Genomic DNA, 21,927 nt, shown 5'->3' on the forward strand with positions numbered 1-21,927 from the left:
TCCCCCCTCTCTGGGAGGACCTGGAATTCTTACGCTGCAGCTGCCTCCCAGGTCCTCGGTATATGATCTTGAACTTCACACCACTCTATCTTCTCCTACTTTTCTTCCACATGACATGTTCTGCTTTTACAGTAGTAAAGGGTCTCCTTTCCCTGATCCATAGAAAGTCTTTATGGGTATTCTGAGTTGTTCCAATATTGTTTTTCTGGTTCACTTGATGCACCATTTTCAGTAGTAAGCTTGAGTCTTCAAGTAATATTCCCTCCCCACGAGTCTTTAGGACCCTTTGAACGGTATCACTTTGCTGTTGCCAACTAACCCTGACCAGGTGACCAAACTTTCTGCGCCTTGATTTCCTTGCAAAATGGAAGTGATCGCACTTTCTACTTCCTAAGTTTGGTGTGAGGAACGCATGAGGTAAGTTCCCAAAGTGAACTCAGGCAGCGTCTGGGACGTCCTCAGGGCTCAGCTACACGTGGCTCCTGACATTACTTGTCCTTCACTGTGTTCTTCTTGATGCGACATTGAGCCTGACCATGAGCAGCACAGCGGGGTTTTCGCTGCCCCTTGGCTCCCCTGCTTCTTTCCCACAGACTGGTCAGCTAACCCTCGGGGAAGCGTGGAGAGCAGGCTGGCCGTCCACAGTCTGAGGACCAGTTCCACTGTTCGGGACACTGGAGGGCTGCGGCCTTGCCTAGCAGACGTGGGACCTTCTCCTGAGCCCACAGGCTTGCTCTCTGAGGCATTACGCCGATGACAAACTGCAGGTTCCATGGCGGGTGGCAACCGGGCTGTTCCTGCTGCTGCTCTGCTGTGTGCCAACAGGTGGGGAGGGGGGAGTGGTGGCCACTTTAATTTCAAATGAAGAAGAGAGTTATAAATTAAATTTGAGATTAATTAGTGGATAGTTTTGTTGTAAGGAAATTACTAAAATGGTAGTATGCCAGGTTTTATAAAGGTACCATTGTAATTCTGCAAAAAAAAATTAAAAATGCACAATACAAAGGTAGAAGTCCATTATTAGTCTTGGTAATTTAGTCAATAAAAACTATCAGATTATTAATTCCAACCAACTGGATTTTTTCAAAAACTTAAAGACATTAATTTTCTATACTGATAAACGAATGGCTAAATTTGAAAATTCCACTTCATTTGCCTAGTTGATGGCTATCTAGACTTAATAATAAATAACCCAGATAAAGCTGACTTAGAAAGAAAATTCTTACACAGACTATACCAGAAGCAAAATAATGGGCCATAGGTCGAAACCTGTATTAAGGCAAGGTATGGTTAAGCCACTTGCCCACAGGTTCGGGTGCATCCAGCGTCAACCTAGCACTGTTCAACTTCCCAACACACTGCTGTGGCAGACAGTGACCAGCCCCTGGGCAAACCCTCACCTGTCTCCAGCCTCCCTGTGACGAGGCGTGGCCACCAGACTGGACGCTAGTTAGCAGATTGCTCAGGGATGTTTTCAGCACTTGCAGGCCTGGCACGTGACATGAGCTAAGCCATCACACTGCTGTCTGTGTGCTGATGCTGAGGCAGCTTTGGAAATCATACACTGACAAGGGCTGAGCCTCCACGACTCCTGGTCTCTGAGTACGTGAGTGGATGGCCCCCTGCCCCACTACACAAGCAAGAAATTAACTTCTATTGTGTTTTAAGCCATTGAAATGACTGGTTTTAGCTGTTTCATTCATTAACAGATCTATGTAACATGCATTTCAGTTTTCATGATCCACGCACACACTTTGTTAAAATAGATATAATGAAATAATATTGTGTGATGACACCGATTCATCTGCTATTCTCTCTAATTGTGCACAGGGACCTAAATATGAACGGCCGAGAGACTGCAGAGCAATCACGTGAAGCTATGTAACTGAGAGGTTTTGAAAAAGTCAAGACTGTCAAACTTTTGGTCACCTACCTAGTGCAGTGAAGTAAACTCGGTGAAACGAAGCTCATTCCAGAAAGGACGGAAGCCATGCTTTTAAAAACAAACAAGAAACCTTATCATCGTTTTGAAAGCCAAATTACTTTGAGAGAGAGCTCCCAGATTTTGGTAAAACATGTGATAGAAAGTTAATATTTCCAGATTTCAAACCTTAAGGAGTCCTCCAGTTTTGAGGATGGCTAAGGCTCGTGACTGCCCGGTCCTGCCAAGTCCTCCCCTCATCTCCAAAAGCACAGGACAGAGGCCTCTAGACAATACTCCCAGAGACAGCAGCACTTCCGCTCCCGCGGGAAGTATCTTTGCAGCGTCCAACTTTTCTCGTCCTCAAAATCAAAGTCCCAATCCTGTAGGCCTCTGAGAAATATTATGTAGCAGTTGCAGCTGCAAAATGGGCAGAAAAGGTAGGGAGGTGACAGGCGGCTGGTGTCCTCTGGGCAGGTGTTTTCCATACTAGTGCACCAGGGATAAATCTCTTACAGAAAGGTGACCCTACCTGATCCACATAAAACAGGTCCATTGTCTCAAGCATCACATCATGAAGACATTGAACTTAAACTAGGTCTGTTCAGAGAATGAGTGGGCTCGGACACAGAACGTGGCCATTTCCTATTTAATGGCTGTACTAGTCAGTGTTCTCCAGAGAAACAGAACCAACAGGCTGGATATATACGGGGGAGGCACGTAAGAGGAAGTTTGCTACAGGAGCTCACAGGTGCAGAGGCTGAGCAGACCCACGGCCTGCCGTCCGCAGGCCGGAGCCCAGCATAGCCACTGGGTCCAGGCCCGAAGGCCTGAGCACCTGGGGGCTGCTGGCGCTGGTGCCGGGTAAAGACACACGTCTCCGCCCCAGGGGCGATGGCCGTCCTGTCCCATTTTTTGTTCTATCTCGGCCCTCAGTGGGCTGGATGACGTCTCAGGTGAACTCCCCGCCATCACCCCTCTCTCCCTGCCTTCAGACAGACTGCCACCCTGCTGACCCCCACCTCCTCCCCCCTGCCCCCCGCAGCGACCCTTCTGACTGAGAGCAGAGCCAAAGCAGCATGTTGTTGTTGTGAGGAGCAGTGCAGCCACGTGGTAAGTCAGATAGGCCTCTAGATGTTTCTGCCACAGTTCTGTGCTCCATTTCCACAGGTGACCTTTTTGCTTGGAGATTATCAATTCGAAACCCTAGTACTGTGACAGATACATGTCTAACTAGAATCTTTGTGACGAGTTCTTGTTTACCTTGGTACTGCCATTTAAACACTATACCGTAGCCAAGGAAACAATATGATAATGATGCTCAAAATGAATGTTAACATTTTGCTAGAGTTAAATTTTCCAACTCACATTTAGGCAATGTATACTTTTCAAAAACCACATCGCAGTAACATTTTCTATTTAGAATGACTATGCACATGTTTTGCTTATCCATTCCATAAAAAAAAAAAAAATTCTAAAAAACCTCTTTTAAAAAGGCATTTTTGTTAGAGAGGGGGGTGTGTGTTTATTTTAGTGTAACTGTTGTGTAATTCACTGAATGGGCTTTAGATTGAGTTTCCGAAAGGCACCATGGTTATGAGCAAAAGGTTAGAAGGGGGGTGACAATGAATTAGGGTCGCTGGCAGCCTGAGACACTGCTGAGCACATTTGAGGTAGATGAATTCAAATTGCCTTCATTAGCTGAGCAATACGCCCTGGAAACGGGCTGGGAGGCGCTGCCATTTGCATTTTTGCTAAGTGATCAGGCAGCTACCTCTGTTTTCTGGTGTTTAAGAGCAGTGACTAGGAGAGAGAGAAACCGTTTCAGGTAAGCAAGCCAGGGGCATTCGAAGACTAAGAAAAAGTTTATGAATGGAGATGTCAGAGTTATGCTGAGTCTATCTGTGGCACGAAAAGACAATCTCACCAACAGCTGGGCTCTGGGATGTCAGAGCATTAATTCTCCCCACGTTCCCGGCACCACAAGAAAAGCTCGAGGCTGTTCTTTTGATAAATGATCAATCCTCCAGCATGACACTGCCCTAGCCGCCCTGCTGTTGCTAGTTAAAAGTCTGAATTTCAATTAAGCAGTAAATCTTTATGGTATTACATCTTGAACAGTCAGTTAACTTCTCCCTAATCCCCTACAAATCTGAAACAGGATTATTTTGCAGAGTCATTTCCTGCAAGCTCACTGAAAAGGAAAAATATTCTTATTTGACCAGTAAAGAAAAATTTTCCTTCAAATAAAACATTAAGTATTAAATAATTGTTTTGTTTAGGTTTTTAACAATAGGCCTACATACAAAAATTACACTTCCGCAGTGTAAGTTAAGACGCAATCAAATGTGTTAATATATAACTTGAGTGAAAGTCCATTTTCTTCACTGTGCACCTTCAGCACGTACATCCCATCTCAGAATTCTTTTCCACGTACACATTCTTTGGAAGAATTCTTACGTCACACGAAACACGTACACATTCCTAACACCAACCACGCTCAAGTCAGTGTAAACATTCTTGGTCCCCACGTCACCTCAAATGCCCCCAGAGATTTTTTTCTTAAAACTTCTTGTCTATTTTCAAAAAATATTAGTTGATGCCTAAAAAAGAAAAAAGAAGCAGCTAAGAGAGACTATGTCTATGGGATTTCTGCAGCTTTCTTGAAAATTTCAATATTTTAAGAGAAAATACAGGCCATTTAACAGGCACCATTTCCTTCATTTAGGATTTTAAAAGTAATTTAAAAGTAATGAGGCCACAAAGCCAAATTAACACAGCTTCGAAGCTGCAGTATTAAAGAAGCCTTAAGAATTAGAGCCACTATTGGAATGGAATATAATTTTTGCTGTTCAGAATTTTAGAAGAAAGTCTTTCCCTTGGAAGCAAATGCAGTTTTGTTCATGTCGATAAAATTCTGCCATTGTAAGTGCTACTTCTCTCAGTCATTAAGAATGCAGACATTTCTTCCATTCATTCAGATCATTTTAACAACTGAAGATGTCTGAACTACTTCATTAGAACGCCTGTGGGATTGTAATAAAAAGAAAATAAACACATTTTAATTTAAATGATTTATGGATCAAACCAGTATATGGAAGCTATTATGTTGCAGGTATGTCACTACTAGCTGCTCAGGTAGAGTCAGTTCAACCAGGGGTCCCCAACCCCAAGGCCATGGGCCAGTACCAGTCCGTAGCCTGTTAGGAACCAGGCCGCACAGCAGGAGGTGCGCAGCGGCCAGCGAGCGAAGCTCCATCTGTGTCTGCAGCCGCTCCCCAGCATCAGCATCACCGCCTCAGCTCCGCCTCAGATCACCAGGCATTAGATTCTCACAGGAGCACCGGTCCCTGGTGCCACAAAGGCTGGGGACCACTGGAAACAGGTCTGAATAGGGAATGTTTTTACCTACAACATTCCAGCTGTGCAACATAAAACACTCAGAAAACCAGCACGTAGCACAGGGCGGAGGCTCTGCCAGCCAACGGCCCAGTTAGCCAGCTACTGGATGCGGGGCTGCCTGACTGCAGATGTTTGTTTTTCATTCCACTACAGTAGAATCTTCCACTATGTTTGCCACTAGCTGCCAAAGCAGTTCTTAAAAATGAAATCATAGTTTAATATTATAGCCAATATGCCCATGGATAACAATCCAAACATCATTTCGTTTAATACTAGATATTTTATTTTCTTTTGGAAAACAAAGTTATTCATTATATTTCTTTTTTCAAAATTTGATGTTATTTTAAGTTTAACTCAACTCAATTTATTCCATCCAGTGTTAGAATACTGTGTGTTCTAAGAAATGCATGGACGGCTATTACTCTAATCCAGCTAACTACACCTTCCAATGAGCCAACGAAGCTTACTTTGACGGCTGGGCTTAACTCGTCACGGAGGAATAAACAGTGTGGTTAGTGGTTAGTTGTCACTGAACAATGCATGCTTGTATTTTCAGCACCGTCCTACTATGGTGAGAAAAAAAGACATTCACGTCTTGATTACAAGAATTCAGGAAATGGCTACTAGGAGCCTTGTAATTCTGGAATCCTATAATTCTATGATTATTTTTAAACAAAATCGAGGTATAGACTGTTGTGTAGGTAGAAACACATGCCTCTTATTCCAAGTAACTATTCTTTTCGTCACTGAGTTTATTTTACATTACTTTTGCATATCAGATTAATCATAAGGACTAAAAAACTGATAGGTGTTAAAATACATTGGCAAGAAACTGATAAAAATAAAGATGTCTTACAAAATAATAAACTATGTAGTTGCATTACAGTGGGAGACCAAAGGTATGGATATGGATGAAAGAGAAGGGGCAAAATTTTCTAGAATAGGAAGGTGATGACAGAAAACAAAACAACGGGAAAGATGCGGCGGAAGCCACACCACAACGTCCATCGAGGTTACGTTTCAAGCGGAGACACTGGAGTAGAGTGTAGAAACAGCCGTATTTGCTTAACAGGTGACCCGTAACTTAAATACTACGGACTCTTTAGGGACATAGCAGAGGAAACGAGACTCGCGCGCAGGTGTCACAGAATGCGTGCTACGCGCGGATCTTTAACCCAAAGGCCGCGCGGGAGGCCATCCCCACCCATCGCCACGCACGACCCCGGGGGCCATCCCCACGCAGGACCTGCATGTGCCCCCAGGCCGTTGACAGCCCCGCTGTCCCACGGTCAACCCGCCCGCGACAGCGTCGCGGCTCGCGCCCCGAACCCCGCCCCGCCCCGCGCACGCGCCTACCGTCGTGGTTGGGGTTCCCCAGCGTCCAGGGCTCGTCCGAGTCGAAGTGCGTGTCGCCGCCGATGCCCGGGCCCGGGAAGTACGCGTGCGCCAGGAAGCCGCCCTCGCCGTCGAACGGGGAGCTGTCGCCGTGGAAGCCGGACGCGAAGATGATGGTGATGTCCGCGTCGCGCCTGCCGCTCTCCAGCTCTCCGTACGGCACCTCCTCGAACGTCAGCGGCGTCACATTCTGCCACACGTCGAAGGCGCGGCGGATGGCCTTCCGCGTTTCGGGGTCTCCGACCTTCGGGGTGACGTTCTTGATGCTGCAAGTTAAAGAAACGCGTGAGCAGCCCGCTGCGCCCCTGCAGAGCTGCCGCCACGGCCTGGCGACGTCGGAGCAGTGGCCGCGCTAGGTGGTGCCACCCGCGTCGGGTCAGGGGCCCCGGAAGGGGCGGACAGCGGCAAGGCAGGGCCTGTGGCCACCAAGCAGCCTGGCCTGGCACAGACCCGAGCGTCAGGAGCGCGGGGGTGACACCTGACGCTCGCGGTGAGTAAGCGGTGGCGCCGGCATGAGGACGATATGCTGATGAGGAGCACAGCTGAAGCAGGCAGACCCAGTGGGAACTGTCGCCAGAACACAGGGGACAGGTGACAGTGCTTTGGACCGGAGGGGCGGGGGAGGTACCCGTGGAGACACTGGGAAATGGCTGGACTTTGGATCTATTTCGAGGATACACCTGCAAAGATATCCAGATGGCCGGACACGGGCCGCGAGAGGACAGTGGTGCCGAGGAAGACACCGCATCTTCCGCCTCGAGCCCAAGGATGGGTAGGCGAAGAGAAGGCGAAGGAGGCGTGCCTGCCGAGGGGGACAGCCACGCGGTGTCCCGTTGCTCGTGCTCACTTTATTTTTTTAACTGTATCCTGTTCGGCGTGATGCTCTGAGCTGTCTGAGGGACGGCGAACTACGCTGGGGCATCGCCGACCTCTGTCCAGCTCGTTCATCTCTACATCTCCGGTGTGATGGCTGGACGGGCACGCGGATTAATGCTGCACCTCGAATACTGTCTACGTTAATCTTCCTGGTAGTCGTTTACTGTGTTCCCACCCTACGGATGGCCGAAGCCCCTCACTCGTGGGTGGGTGTTCTCCCGAGCCACGTTAGAAAGACCATACTACCAAGTGGGGGTTGCCCCGGTGTGAGGGATGCAGCTGTGAGCCGGGCTCCGCTCCTGCGGCGCTCACACACTTCGGCGATGAGAGAAACGGTAAGAAAGAACAGCGACAGCGACAAGACTAGGTGCAGATGTGCTGAGGGGGGGGGAGGGGTGCAGAGGGGAAAGGGATTCCACCCAAAGAGGAGACGGGTGCCGAGCACCGGCTTTCCAGCCAGAAGGGGCGGTGAGCAGCCCCAGCGGACCTGGCCAGCTCGAAAACGGAACTGCCCAGCAAAGTGGCGCAAAGGGAGATTGGGACAGCGGAGCGAGAGGACCCGCAGCTGGCGGGCTGAGCCGCGCTCCGTGAAAAGAGGCCACCGGCCAGCAGAGCAGGAGCCTGGTGTTGCTCCAGTTTACGAAGGTCACTGCTTCTGACGGCAGATGGCGGAGACACGGAATGGAAGCAGAAACGCAGTTCAGAGGTTCAAGCAAGAGAAGACCCATGGACTGAGGGGTCGTCACGGAAATACAAAGAATGCGTTCAGCGCGTGTTCTGCGGGCATCTTTCGTGGGAATCGGGACCAGATTCCATGCATAATGGAGAAGTTATTTTGTTTTTGAAGAGGATCATCATACAACAGAAAATAAATGAAATCGCATTAGTATGATATTCATGTACATAACGGTTCTGAGCAAAATGAAGCAATATAATATAAAGAGAATAATAAACGTGGGGTACCATTTGGACTTGAAAACATATCACTGTGATTTCCAAAGCTCTGGACTTATTAGCTTCCAAATACGCTTAACCACTATCTTCGTGATGTCATTAATAAATACAGGACACGTGGATGCACTTCATAGTTGGAGTTCTGAGCTAGGTGCACACGAAAACCAATTTAGAAACTTTTATGCTCCACTGAGAGATGTATTTTGTATTTCTAATAACAGATAACAAAGGGCGCAGAGAAGTTCTGATATTAATAGCAAAATAAGACTTATTCTTAATCATTCTAACACACGCACAAAATTTTTAATGTATATTTGCAAAAGTCAATGTTATAAAATGAATAAAATGCAAGTTATATCTGAAAAGCTTAATAGAGCTAATTTACTTTTTTTCATAATTTGTAGAGTTGCTGCGGCTTCACTTTTCTGTTCCAAGGACAAGAAGTGGTCACAGCCTAGAGACTGAACGCAGTCTCTGCAGGAAGCCTGACCTTAACTATTTGGCTGTTTCCCATGATGCCGGCCTTCCAGATAAGGCAGATCTCAGTTCGCATGGCTCTGGGTCTTATTTAAATAGAGTTCGTTTCCCAGCCTGTGTGTCCTCTGGACACACACCTTGAATTCTTTCTGAAGTCAGTGGGGTCACCAGTGAGAGGGAAAACGAAGAGGAACTCATCGTCCCTCAGCACCGTCTAAGCTCCTTTTCTCTGCGTAACTATTAAAGTAAAATAGGTAACTTCTAGAGTCCTCAGCAGTCATAGAGCTTCTACTAAAAATCAGGGAGAGCTGGAGGATGAATATACTGGGAAAACCAATAGCAATGAACACAATATAATCGAACAATGTTATCATGTTAATTATTATGTCGTGGTTACTCATTAACATAATTCTAAAAACAGATGCATCTGGCAATTTATGTATGTATCCTATTGGTCATTTATTACATAAAATACTATTTTAGAGTTGAGACTTTAAAGAGAAAAGTAACTTAAGCTAAGTCTATTTTACACAGTACCAGTATATTTGGGAAATAAAGATGTAATTGACAAAAATGATGCGATTCATTAAGTTCCTACAGTCGTTTTAAATAAAAGATTAACCAAAGTCTACTAAGGATTCACTAATTCCCTCAACCACCGTTTGTGGAGGGCGTGACCCATAGCAGCCCTCCACTCACCTGTCAGGGATGGGTTACTTCCAGTCTGCGCCCTGGAAGTAACACGCTCTGCCACTTGCCCCACTCACTCACGACCCAGTCTCCGCCCAGACTGCGTTCTGCACGAGGGCGGGGCCTGCCCAGCTCCACTGTTCATCACCAATGCCATCACATGATCCCAACAGAGAACACCTTACCACCCAAGAAGCAAAATTTGCCAGAGAAAACTGATCGTAAATCTAGTAAAAAATTATGTAGTAGCAAATGCTCATACAACATTTACTCTACACAGTGCAACTTCCTAACGTCTTATATATATTAACTTAAAAATGCAATATCCTTAGCTCTCGCCCTCAACTTTCCATAATCCTCTTAGAAAACACTCAATTTCTGCAATTTGGTAAATTAAAGGAGTAAAGATGATAGTTAGCATTTACTAAGCCCTATGTTCCAAGCACTGTGCTAAGTTTTCTTTCTCCCATTATCTGACAATTTTCTCCCAAGCATTATGAGGAAGGTATCATTACAGTATTCACTTTGCACACAGGGAAACCGAGACTTAGAAGGTTAAGTAACTTGACTCTAGTTTTACAGGGAGTATCAGAGCCAGGATCCAAATCCAGACTTTTTTACTCTGAACCACGTGCCGTGCTCATCAATAATCTGGACTTTTACAGGGACGGACATTTAATTACTTGAATATTCAAAACTGGCTGAGGCAAGGTCAGTACAGGGACTCAGCATAAATGGAGTCATGATTGGTTCTGAACATACTGGCCTTTAGCAGTCTCTTCCTTCCTTCTGAATTCTGTATCCAGTGAAAATATCTTTTAAAGGTGAAAGAGAAAAAAGTTTCTTAAAAGAAGAGAAAAGAAAAGAAAAGAAAGACAGATAATTTGTTGCCCGTAGACCTGCTTTTCATGAAATTTTAAAAGAAGTTGTTTAAAGAGAAGAAAAATCCCACAGGCCAGAAATTCTGATCGGTTTAAAGAAAGGAAGAGCATTAGGGGAGAAGTGAATAAAGGTGAAATAAAGTTGTTATTTAAATTGATCTAACAGATAACTGTTCAAAATAATAATAGCAGCAATCTGTGGGATGAGAACAACTAATGGCGGGGTGAAGAGAATGACAACAATGTCATAAGGGACAAGGGGGGAAGAGGAACCGTGTAAAAGGCCTCACAGAGCCTGCAAAGTAGCACAGGTATTTGAAAGTAGATTTAGAGTCATGTAATGTGCATCTCAAACTCTAGAGAACCACGAAAATAATGTTTAAAAGAGTGTAAGTGACATGCTAATAGAAAATGGAATTATAGAAACTGCTCATTTAAACCACAGAAGGTAGAAAAAAAGACCAACGAATGAAGCGCAGCAGCAGCAGGCAGCAGAGCCACCACCACGGCAGACGTTAACTCGGCTACATCACTCACCATGTTAAACGGTCAAAATACACCACTGAAAAGACAGAGATATTAAAGTGGACTGAAAAACAAGATCCAACTATATGTCGTCTACAAAAACCCACTTTCAATATAAAGACACTGATAAGATTAAAAGTATGGGATGAAGAAAGTTACACCATACGACACTAATCAAAATAAAACTGTAATATCAGGCAGGGTGGGCTTCAGAACAGATAGACTCTGCAGACAGAAAAGAGATAAGTATACAGTTGAACTGGACACCACCAACAAGCAACTCGATCTAACTGATATTACAGAATACTTTGTCTTTCCTTTAAAAGATCTGAACAGACACCTCACCAAAGAAGACATACAGATGGCATCTCAGCCTATGAAGATGTGGTGAGCATCGCACGTCATCAGGGAAATGCAAACTAAACCAACAACGAGACACCACTGCACACCCGTCAGAATGGCCGAAATCCAGAACACTGACGACACCCAGTGCTGACGAGGACGTGGAGCCCCGGGAACGCGCTTCACTGCCGGTGGGAATCGAAATGGTGCAGCCGCTTTGGAGGGCAGCTTGGTGGTTTCTTACAAAGCTACCCATGATCTTACCATGCAGTTAGCAATCGCACTGACAGGAAAAGTTAATTAAAAGGCTCAAAGACATTCTGTTTCAACGGCAATTATTTATATATTTTGTTGTCCGAGTAGCTTTTCGGTTACAGCTACTTGTGATAGAGTGCAGTGCGCCGAACACTCGCCTCACAGTCCCCGAGCAGTGGCCCTCATTCGAAGAGGCTGGAGAGTCTGGCTTGCAAAGGAGACCAGGCGCTTCCAGGAACACCCGCAAAGCCCCCGAGTGGACGGTTCGTTCTTCCTCAGTTGCAGTTTTAATTTCCTGATGTTAACATCATATCACTATGTCACCATATAGTCGACATGCATAAGCTGTCAAACAAAACGTCAGAATAAACAGTTGCAAAAAAATGGAAAAACGGTAATTCACCATTCGTTCTGATACCTGTAAGTGATGTGTTTGTGCTGCCACTTCTGTCCTGTTAATGCGTATCGCTTTCGACGAATATTAAATTTGGAGCTACCTCTTGTCTGGTCAGGCACACCGCATCGAGGCTTCTTCATCCAGCTGCAAAAAGCAGTATTTTCCAGTTACTGATCAACAACCCTAATCATTAAGTTTAAAAGGAAATAAACTGAGACGGTAATCTAGGACAGTGATAATGAAAATGGAAATCAAAAAGGCGAAGACTGTCCATTTTCCTGCAGTTTGAATCTACGTAGAAAGCACTTTTTTTCTCTTGATGATCAAGAATCACTAGTTTACAACTCAGACCTTCCAAATATTTTTTCGCTAGTTTATTTTTAGCTAACTGTTGACCCAGTCTCATAAAATCAGACTTTTTAAAATAAATTATCACTAAGGTTTCTTTCAGCTTTAACGTACAACACTGTTACGATCTTAAGCTCCACGAGTCGGGAAGGCACATGGCACTCTCCTCCTGCGCGCACGGAAGTCACCTGCTCGTGTAAATAACACTGCCTTCCTCCACTTTTTTCTTCTTTTCGCTTTGATCTTGACCTCAGTTTCTAAGTGACGGCCACCTGCTTTGGATCTTTAATAATATCCAAATTCAAGGCTTAAAATTTTTTGCCCGAATATGAGGTTTAGCATCACACGAGTTTAACATATTTGCCTTAGGAAAATAAAATGCTGCCTCTGATTTGCTCATTTTACGTACTTATACAGACACGGCTGTCTAACTTCCAGAGAGTATGCTTTGACCACTGTCATGCTTTCTACATATTCTTGCTTCTTATCTAAGGAGAAAAGTTTTCATTTTGAGTAGTTTTTCTTTAGTGACTCAAAGGGTGGCTTCACTGTTCAGCGTCCCTTTTAAATTAAAAATTACAGAGCTAATGCAGGCTTCGTGGGGCAACATGCTTCAGAAAGTGATATAAGAAAAAAATCATTTTTTGCTGTATTTCACCAAACACTGAACAACTTCTACACTCTCTAAATGAAAGAGAATTGAACTGGTTGTGGAGATGGCCACCCAAACACGGACATTCTGCACAAATAAACAGCTTCCACGTTACATGGTTAAATCAGCTAATCGGCTTTTACAGACAAAAGAATGATGATGTTTCATGCAACGTCATCGTGACAGCTACTTTTAGGAAAGATGATGCTTTTCCAATAAGCTTCTCCTTTTCATTCTGCCCCCGTCATCATGCAGACATAACAAATCCCACCTCATTTAAAATGCACCGTAGAGTCACTCCAGAAAATCTCTGCATTTATTAAAATCTCCAAGTTAAGCAGACACCTTGAGAATGCCAACTCCGAGGGCCCGCCGGCCTACGGAACTGACTGTGGAGGTGAGGCCAGGGCCTCTGCCCTTCACCTCATAGGCCTGGGCATTCCAAAGGCCCCATATCTGAGCATTGTTTCACTAGACTGTAAGGCAGTGGAGGGCAAGGGATCTACATACTCCCAGTTCCTTCGAAAACCTCTGGCATAAGCAGATATCCAGTGAGCAGATGGGAAAGAAAGATCATTATGTTTTATTATATATACTGTAAGATCTAGACCTAGATTTAACTAGCAAGTACTAAGCATTAATGATGGACTCATGATGATTTAAGTGGCTTTTACATATGGGTATTTAATTACATCAACAAAAATTATAATATTCCTAAGGCGGCTACAAAGCTTTACTTATCTCACTAAAAGTACTAGGAGAATAAACAATATATGGTTACTGAATATGAATAAATTTACTTAACGCAGAACAGGGTCATACTTAGGAACATGGTCATGGCTAAGGAAAATATTTAAGGAAACACTCTAATAGGAGAAAAATTTTGAAATGGATAGTGGGATTAGAGTTTGACAGAACAGAATTAGCTATTATCAGAATACGATGCATTTTCAATGAGAATATGCTCTCTAAAGCTACGTTAAGAACGCACAGAATTGAAAGGTGAAGGGAGTAACCAATAGTTAGGTTCCGTGATGCCCGTGCCCACCGGGGCCATGCACGCGCCCCAAGGACAGGCTGGGGCGGGTGAGGGTCCCGTGCTGACGTGTTTCCTGGGCCTCTGCCCACTGCAGGCGACTTCGTCCTATGTTCCAACTGTGTGTCCGTGTGTTTCCTCACTCCGTCCCGGCCCACTCACCCCACACATTTCTGAGCTTTATAACACGCTGAGAGATACTTAACGCACCGCGCCACACACAGGTGACGTATTACTGAATCGTACACTTGAAACCTGTATAATTTTATTAACCAATGTCACCCCAACAAACTTAATTTAAGAAACATGGATAAAAAGATAATCGAGGCGAGAGGCCCTTGCTGAGTCCGCATCATGCAGGTCAGACGTGCGTGATACAAAAACACCGCGACACAGCAGGCTCAGTGCTCTCATCTCCACCCAGCGTCCTGTCGCCCCTTCTCGTCTCACATGTAACAAAAGCAAAACTACGTTCCCCGGCCCCAGACTCGCGCCTATGGCCCTGGTGCCTCGTCTCAGCCAGAAGTCCTAGCCCCCTTCTGACGCCCGAGCAGACCGCCGGTGGCGCCCTCCACTGCTCGCCCTGGCACCCGGCCCATCAGCGCATGGCCTCCTCTGCCTCCAAAACTGCTCTGGCATCTCACTGTCACCAGTGATTCGTTCTGTCGCCCAGAGGAGCGGGGTGGGGGGGCCGTGGGAATGGGGTCGGGGAGCAGGGGGTGTAGGGGCCGTGGGAACGGGGTCCGGGAGCCAGCCGCCAGCCCGCCCCAGCACCTGCGGCTCGGAACCGGGCGTCGCAGGCTCCTGGTTCCGTTTCTCTCTCCTCCTGGTCTCCTTGCCTGCATTTTCCTGAGTCATCGTGGGAGTAAATTCGTTGGATCATGTGAAGTGCTTGGAACAGGGCCCGGCGGAAACGACCGCTGTCGCTGCCGCAGGTCCAGGACCGTGTCACCGTGTCTTCTAGATATTTCTAAATATGCTTATTTTTATTACATTAAAAGTCCTCAGGTCGTGTTTGGTTCGTGGAGCCAAATCCAGCAGTTAGGATGATTTGTAAAAAGTAACGTCGTTTAGGCTCAGCTGTGGACGGGCTGCCAGTGTCCTCTGCCCCGCAGGCTTTCCTCCTGTCGACTGACTCTGAGCTGCCTGCGTGGACACGTGTGTTCTTTACGAGGCTGAAGTTGCCAAGTTAAACAACTGAAAACCCCACGCACAGAAAGTACATCTAGGAAGCCTCCGTGGCCTGTGAGCTGAACAGAGGCTCAGTCAGCGCCCGCTCTCATTTAAGCCTCCACCTTTGACATCTCAGGAGGCAGATGTAAGGCCCCTGCTCCCCACCACCCTCCACAGCTGCCAGAATGAGGACTGACCCAGCCTATGGCCTTAGAGTATCTGAGCAATGCTGGAGTATTCAGAACATACCTAGACGTGTGAACAAAAAGAACTCTAATTGCTGATGAATCGCTTATATCTAAATTGGAAAAGACGAGTCTTAACTACATAAGTCAGACAAAAGAGTAAAAATCATGACAATATGATAATTAAGCCAAAAAGCTTGTGGTTCTTGTGATATATATAGCTAAAAAAAAATTTAATTCTTAAATTAGGAGTTCAAACACCACTATAGTTTCATAATAATTCTTTGATAAAAGTTACTTATTCCGTCTTAAATTAACTTGAGATAAATTTCTGGGCATGGTTTGAATAAATTAAGCAGAATTACTCAGCTCATCTTAAATATATATATGCCTGCATGTGCATCTCCATGCATGTGTACATCTGCGTATATGTGTGTGTACATGTCCGTTTGTCAATCATGAGGCTGTGCACACATCAAAGATAAACTAGAATTTAAAAATACTTAGTATTAACATTAGAAAAACCTATTAGACTCATTTTCTTTATTGCCTCATTATCTTTTTCTCTCCCTGCTAAATACATCCCTTCTATGCATACGATAAATTATTCCACTTATTACGGAACTTAAGTGAGCTTACTTCCAAAAATGAGCTAAGAAACCCATAATTTAAAAGAACCACTGCAATATATGCTAATGAGCTCATTTTGGGTTGCGGATACGTTTTTATTTCTGTCTTGCCAACGCCAATGCTAATTAACATAAAACAATATAATATGCCATTTAATGTAATACGTACATTTGTTGCTTGAACATAGTTAAAATTTCTTCAACGTGAAATAGAAACGACCACAATTGGCATGGCTATTTTTAATTACCCAAGAATTATAGATTGGATGTACCAAATGTCTGTCTGCCAAAGGAGGGGTGTAATTATTTAATTTAAAAACAAATAATCTTGACGAGAGTCTAAAATTTGATAAAAGTTTACAGAATCTGAAAATGAATCCTAAGGCATTATTTCAATATAGAGGAGTAATTTTAGGTCTATAATTATAGCCATATTTTGTGTAATAAGGCTTAGATAAAATCTCGCACCTTATAATTTGACTATTTCAGCACGAGTTGTGATCACCCATTCATTTCGGATTACAAAGGCACAGACAACTGCTTAGGTAGCGTGAATCTTACTACAGAAAGAGTCCACCTTTGAGCTGGATACCCTTAGTGACAGCACCTCCACACTGGGCCACATCGGCGGAAACACACAGACAGGCGGCAAAGGAAGGAACAGGGTTTCTGAGATGAGAGACAATGACGGTGGCATGGAGGACAGAGGAAGCATGGCAGTCAGGAAGGGAAGATGATGAGGCCATTGTGGGTTCACCTAGAAACACCTGCAGGTAGAACACTCTATTTCAAGGGAAAGATGCCTTTCCAAATTCCAAAAGGATGGAGTTAGAACGAAGGTTTGTTAAACAAACAAAACACCAAAAATAGGAGCAAGCCAGAAACCAGGTTGGCCTTAAATGAAAGGCTCTGTGGTGCCATGATTCATGCGGATGCGACCTTCACGGCTGCCCGCTGGCACAGCCCTTGTCCAGGTCGGGGGTCCGTGCCCTGGGCGGGGGGTACTCCGAGGCCTTCTCCCGCCTGCCAAGACTGCCGTCTGCCCGAAGGCCCGAGTAAGTCCCGCCCACCCGCTCCGCCATCCCCTCCAGACACAGGCCTGTTTTTGGGTCTTCGGAGAAATCTGACCCACCCACCACGCGTCTTCCCAATGACCAGCAAGAGGGGCTCTCAACTCTAGGGGAAAACACAGGTGCCCCTTCTACCAGCCTCCATTTCCTTAATTTCATTATCTAGTAAGAAGTAGACCTTTCACAAAAAAATCAAAAAAATTAACTTGTTCCCAAAGGTGCCAATTTCTTGTATTTTTTCACAGTGTGTGTTATTTCCCAAGAAAGTCCCTTATTACATAGCAGCTCTGGCAGGGGACGAGAAGGCTGTGCCAAGCGCTGTGACGTGTTGGCGTGAGGACTCGCTCAAATGGAGTCCCGTGCTACACACGGCTGCGAAAGGCGGGGCCCGCGGCCCGCGTGTGACCCTACGGCTGCGCTCGTCTGGGACAAGAGCACGACGGGCTGAAACGAAAGCCTGAGAACGCAGTCGCAGTGGTTAGAGGGCAGCCGGGTGAAAACATCCACATGCTGTTCCCAAAACTGATCACGAGTTTCTCCTCCTTGCAGAATGCATTAATTCCTGATTACATTTCCCCAGACGTAGATCAAAGTTAATATTTACGTATCTCTTAAAAGCACTAGGAGAGGAAATGTATTTATTTTTTCACGCTGCCGTGACATTCCCTCTTTAAGCCTTTATTATGTGCTTTCATATCTCGACGGGATGGAAATAGCATGACTAACATCTGCCGGTAAGTATGAGAAGGCAAAATCTAATTTTTAAATTATACGTTAAATTAGTCTAATATATCAGGATTGATGATGTACGTCTGAGCCCACCTATTCCAGATATTTAAGGTTCAGAAAGAAAAATGAGTGCGTCCTTTGCCGAGGCACCGCCTGGTACCGTGGACAGCTCCTCACGCAGCAGTGAAGAGGCCTGGGTGCTGAGCGACCTGGACATAGCTGAGCCTCCGTGGTGGCGGGGGGTGCCCCAGCCACCCCAGCCACCCCAGCCGCCCCTGCCGCAGACAGCCCAGCTCAGCAGGCGGCGGGCCGGACTCCCGCCGTGTACAGACCCAGCAAACACAGGACATGTCCCCGTGAACTGCTCCGTCCCCTGCTGCCTCGGTCCGCAGCCCCGGCCACCGCATCTAGCCACGCCCTAACTCCAGGACCCCCTTGAAGAAGCCACTCTGCCCCTGAAGCTGTGTCTGCCTCTCTGAGAGAGTGCCCAGTTAGGAGTTACTGGTTGAATGAGTAAACGAACAAAGAGATGCATCAATCAACATAGTAACAAACATTACTAAAAAGTAAAAACAAGCCCTTTGTTAATAAAAATCAAAAGCAGGGGCTTTCCTGTAAAAAGCCCTCTGCTCTGATGCGTGTAGGGCGCTGTCACTCGTGGGGGACTGGCACACGGACAACCGGCTCCCGCCGCCCTCCCCAAGGAGCCTGGTTTGTGCTGTTTCCCGCTGTCCTCGGTGTCACTACTTGAGCCGATTTCAAGCGACTGCTGCAGCGTCACTTGCGAAGGAAAGGACAAGCGCAGGGGGCCCCGCCACCTGCTCGGACCTGTCGCCGGCTGGCACTCTGCTCGCAGTGGCTGCAGCTGTCCATCTGCGCTGACTCGCACTGTTCAGAGTGTCTCCCCTATTTTGAAAATGTGTCGCTAACGCCAGGGGTGTGAAGAGCCTCTCAGGAGTGGGGTGTAAGCCGGCTGAACGCCACAAAACGTTCGCCGGACACACGACCCCGTGGGGCTGCTGGAGAGCTTGGAGGGCCGGGCAGGGGCGCGGCTACTCACGCGAGCGTGTCCGGGTCCACGCGGCCCGTCGTGTTGATGCCGTAGAACTGCTGCATGGCGGCCAGCGCCGACTGCATGGTCGCGGCGGAGCGCAGGGCCGACGCGTGCGGGCCGGGCGCCGGCAGGTAGCCGTACTTCTGCAGCCACACCTGCAAGCGACACGGACCTTTTAGAGCACGGCGCGGTCAGAGCGCGTCCACGGGGCCTTCACACTGTTTCCTCTACAAGGGCGCGCGTTAGTTAAGTGTTTTTTCCTCTTCTAACATGTATTCTGTTATTTAGGTTATTTTAGTATCATTTTGGGGGTTGTTCTGCATCTTTCTAACATATCTACAGATGCTATTTGAAAAAAAAGATGAATAATTTGTTGCAAGCTTGCGGTTTATAGCACTGGATAAAATCACAGAAGGTCATCTCTTAGTCACCTACAAGGGAGCACCCATAAGACTGTCGGCCGATTTCCCAACAGAGACTTTGCAGCCCAGAAGGGCATGGCATAAAATATCCAAAGTGATGAAAACCCAGGACCTACAACCAAGATGACTCTACCCAGCAATGCGACCATTTAGAATCAAAGGACAGATAAAAGGGCTTCCCAGACGAGAAAAAGCTAAAGGAGGTCATCACCTCCAAGCCAGTATTACAGGAAACGTTGGAGGGACTTCCTTAAGAAGAAGAACAATATGTATCAAAAATATAAAAAAAGAATGGCAACGACTACATAGCTATTAATAAGCACCTCAAATAAAAAAAAGAATTAAGTGCTCTAATCAATAGATAGGGTGGCTGAATGGATAAGCAAACTAAACGGTTCCATATGCTGCCTGCAAGACTCGCTTCAGATCAAAAGACACACGGATGCAAAGAGAAGGGGTGGAGAAAGCTACTGCATGATGGACCTGGGGAATAGTGCGCTGAGTCGGGTGAGACAGAGAAAGACGATGCCATGTGATCTCACGTACAGGTGAAATCTAAAGAAAAAATAAACAACAAAAAGGAAAATGAAACGAACTCACAGATAACAGAGAACATTTTGAGGGTTAACAGGTGGGAGGGGTGGGGGGATGGTTAAAAAAAAGGGAGGGATTAAAAAGTACAAATTGGTAGTTACAAAATAGTCATGGGGAAGCGAAGCACAGCACAGGGAGGGCAGCCAATCATCTTGTAATAACTACGCACGGAGTCAGAGGGCACTAGATTTACTGAGTTACACAGAAGTCTAATCACTAGGTTGCACACCTGAAGCTAATATAATATTGTATGCCAACGATAACTGAAAAATTAAAAATATTATTTAAAAAAAGATCATCCCTGCCCTCCGGATCTCAACTCCCCGAACAGAGGATGGCACTTTTTCCACACACTGACCCCAGGGACATCCACGCGGGAATGTGAAGGCAAAGCGCACGTCACACCTCTGAAATGTCCTTTTCCGAATAACTGAGCAGCGGCCACCGCGGGGTGAGGAGTAAACTCGCAGGTGCGCCCTGCTGTTCTGTCACAGCAGTCTGGGCACAGATTTCATGCAGCCAGTTTACCCACTTGTCACCACATGTCTTCGAGGATAGGCAACTGTTTCTCATGTGAAGAATGTGCTTTCGTGTTTAAGATGGTTCAGCTCCATTTGAATAATGTCAGTGGCCACGGCTCCCTCGGATGGATGGGGTCAGACAACCCTGAGCAGTTGATGGTCTGGCCCTTTCCTTAAGAACCTCTTTATTTGCATTCTCCTCTTGGCCAGGGAAGGGCGAGCTGGGCGGATATGAGGGGCGACGGTGGAGGTAAGCTCACACACACCCCGTGGTGATCACAGCAACCATTCAGTCATTTAAGGTCAGACTCTAACCGTCACCCCAAACTCGGGGTGGCCGGGTGAAAGGCTATCGAGCCGATGCATTCGACAGAGAGGCACAGTCCTGTGTTCAGTTCGCACCCCGTGCCACTGCCCGCATCTCGACCTCCCTTGGGGTTCTAGTTTCTTCAGGTACACGGCCTGCCTGTCAGACGAGAAAGGCCAAGGCCCCGTGCCCATGGGACAGACGGCAGCGGTGCCTTGGAGGGAAGCCCCTCCCTGCGTGCTTCCCTCCCCCGAGTCAAGCATCCTGGGAAGGACGCGCCGCTGTCCTTGATGCGCGACACGCTCCCTCTGTGACCTTGTCCCTGATGCGCGACACGCTCCCACTGTGACCTTGCCACCACAACGCAGGACAGCTGTTCCCTCCAGGAAAGCTCACACACACCCCGTGGAAAATAAGCAGTGAGTATAGAAGTTAAACGTCACCATAGGAACCAATACTGAATCTGTCAGCGATCTAACTGGGAAACACGATGGGGCGTTTTGCGGTATTTCCAGGAAATCGGTCCCCTTGAAAGTGCAGCGCCACAAGCACGACACCCCAAAAACAAAACGTTTACTCTGAACGTGTGTCAGGGAGCAGCAGACATCACCTATCGCCGCCGGGAGGTCGCCATGGGGACCCTGTCCAGGACAGTCCTCCCGCACACGGTGACGTGCCGAGGCACTCGAGCCACCTAATCTGGAATGGGCAGGCTGCCAGGGAAGTCACGGATGTTGAGTCGCCTCGTCGGCAGTGCCGCAGTCTAAAATAGATCCCACCTTTTTCTTAATGAAGGAGACAAGATTTCACTGGCAATGCATTATTTATTTATTTACTAGGAAATTCGATACCTATTATCATGGAATTTCCCCCAAATCAGAAGATTTCACCTGGACCTTTGATAGCATATGTGCGCTAATATTCTGAAATTGGACTCTTTTTTTCCATAAGGGTTTGCATTAATTTCTTACTTGCTGGAGAGCTGACGTGCTAGGTCATTCATGGGTGCTGGGATCCGGGCAATCACATTTATGAGTACAGTAAAGAGGAAACCATTAATAATAAACCTTGTGATTTGTGTACAAATAGGAA

General features: G+C 46.4%; 1 protein-coding gene across 1 annotated transcript in view; it reads right to left on the reverse strand.

Annotated features, from left to right (window-relative positions):
• The window catches only part of MMP16 (matrix metallopeptidase 16), a 156,601-nt gene that overhangs the window by 46,377 nt on the left and 88,297 nt on the right, over positions 1-21,927 (reverse strand). Inside the window, exons 2-4 of the mRNA XM_006924061.2 lie at positions 18,998-19,146; positions 12,137-12,259; positions 6,680-6,984 (exon numbers count right to left, since the gene is read on the reverse strand). Of these exons, the coding sequence (XP_006924123.1) occupies positions 6,680-6,984; positions 12,137-12,259; positions 18,998-19,146 (577 nt within the window). The remainder of the gene's footprint in view (positions 1-6,679; positions 6,985-12,136; positions 12,260-18,997; positions 19,147-21,927) is intronic.

Source organism: Pteropus alecto, unplaced genomic scaffold, assembly GCF_000325575.1.
Source record: "Pteropus alecto unplaced genomic scaffold, ASM32557v1 scaffold87, whole genome shotgun sequence".
Taxonomy (NCBI): Eukaryota; Metazoa; Chordata; class Mammalia; order Chiroptera; family Pteropodidae; genus Pteropus; species Pteropus alecto.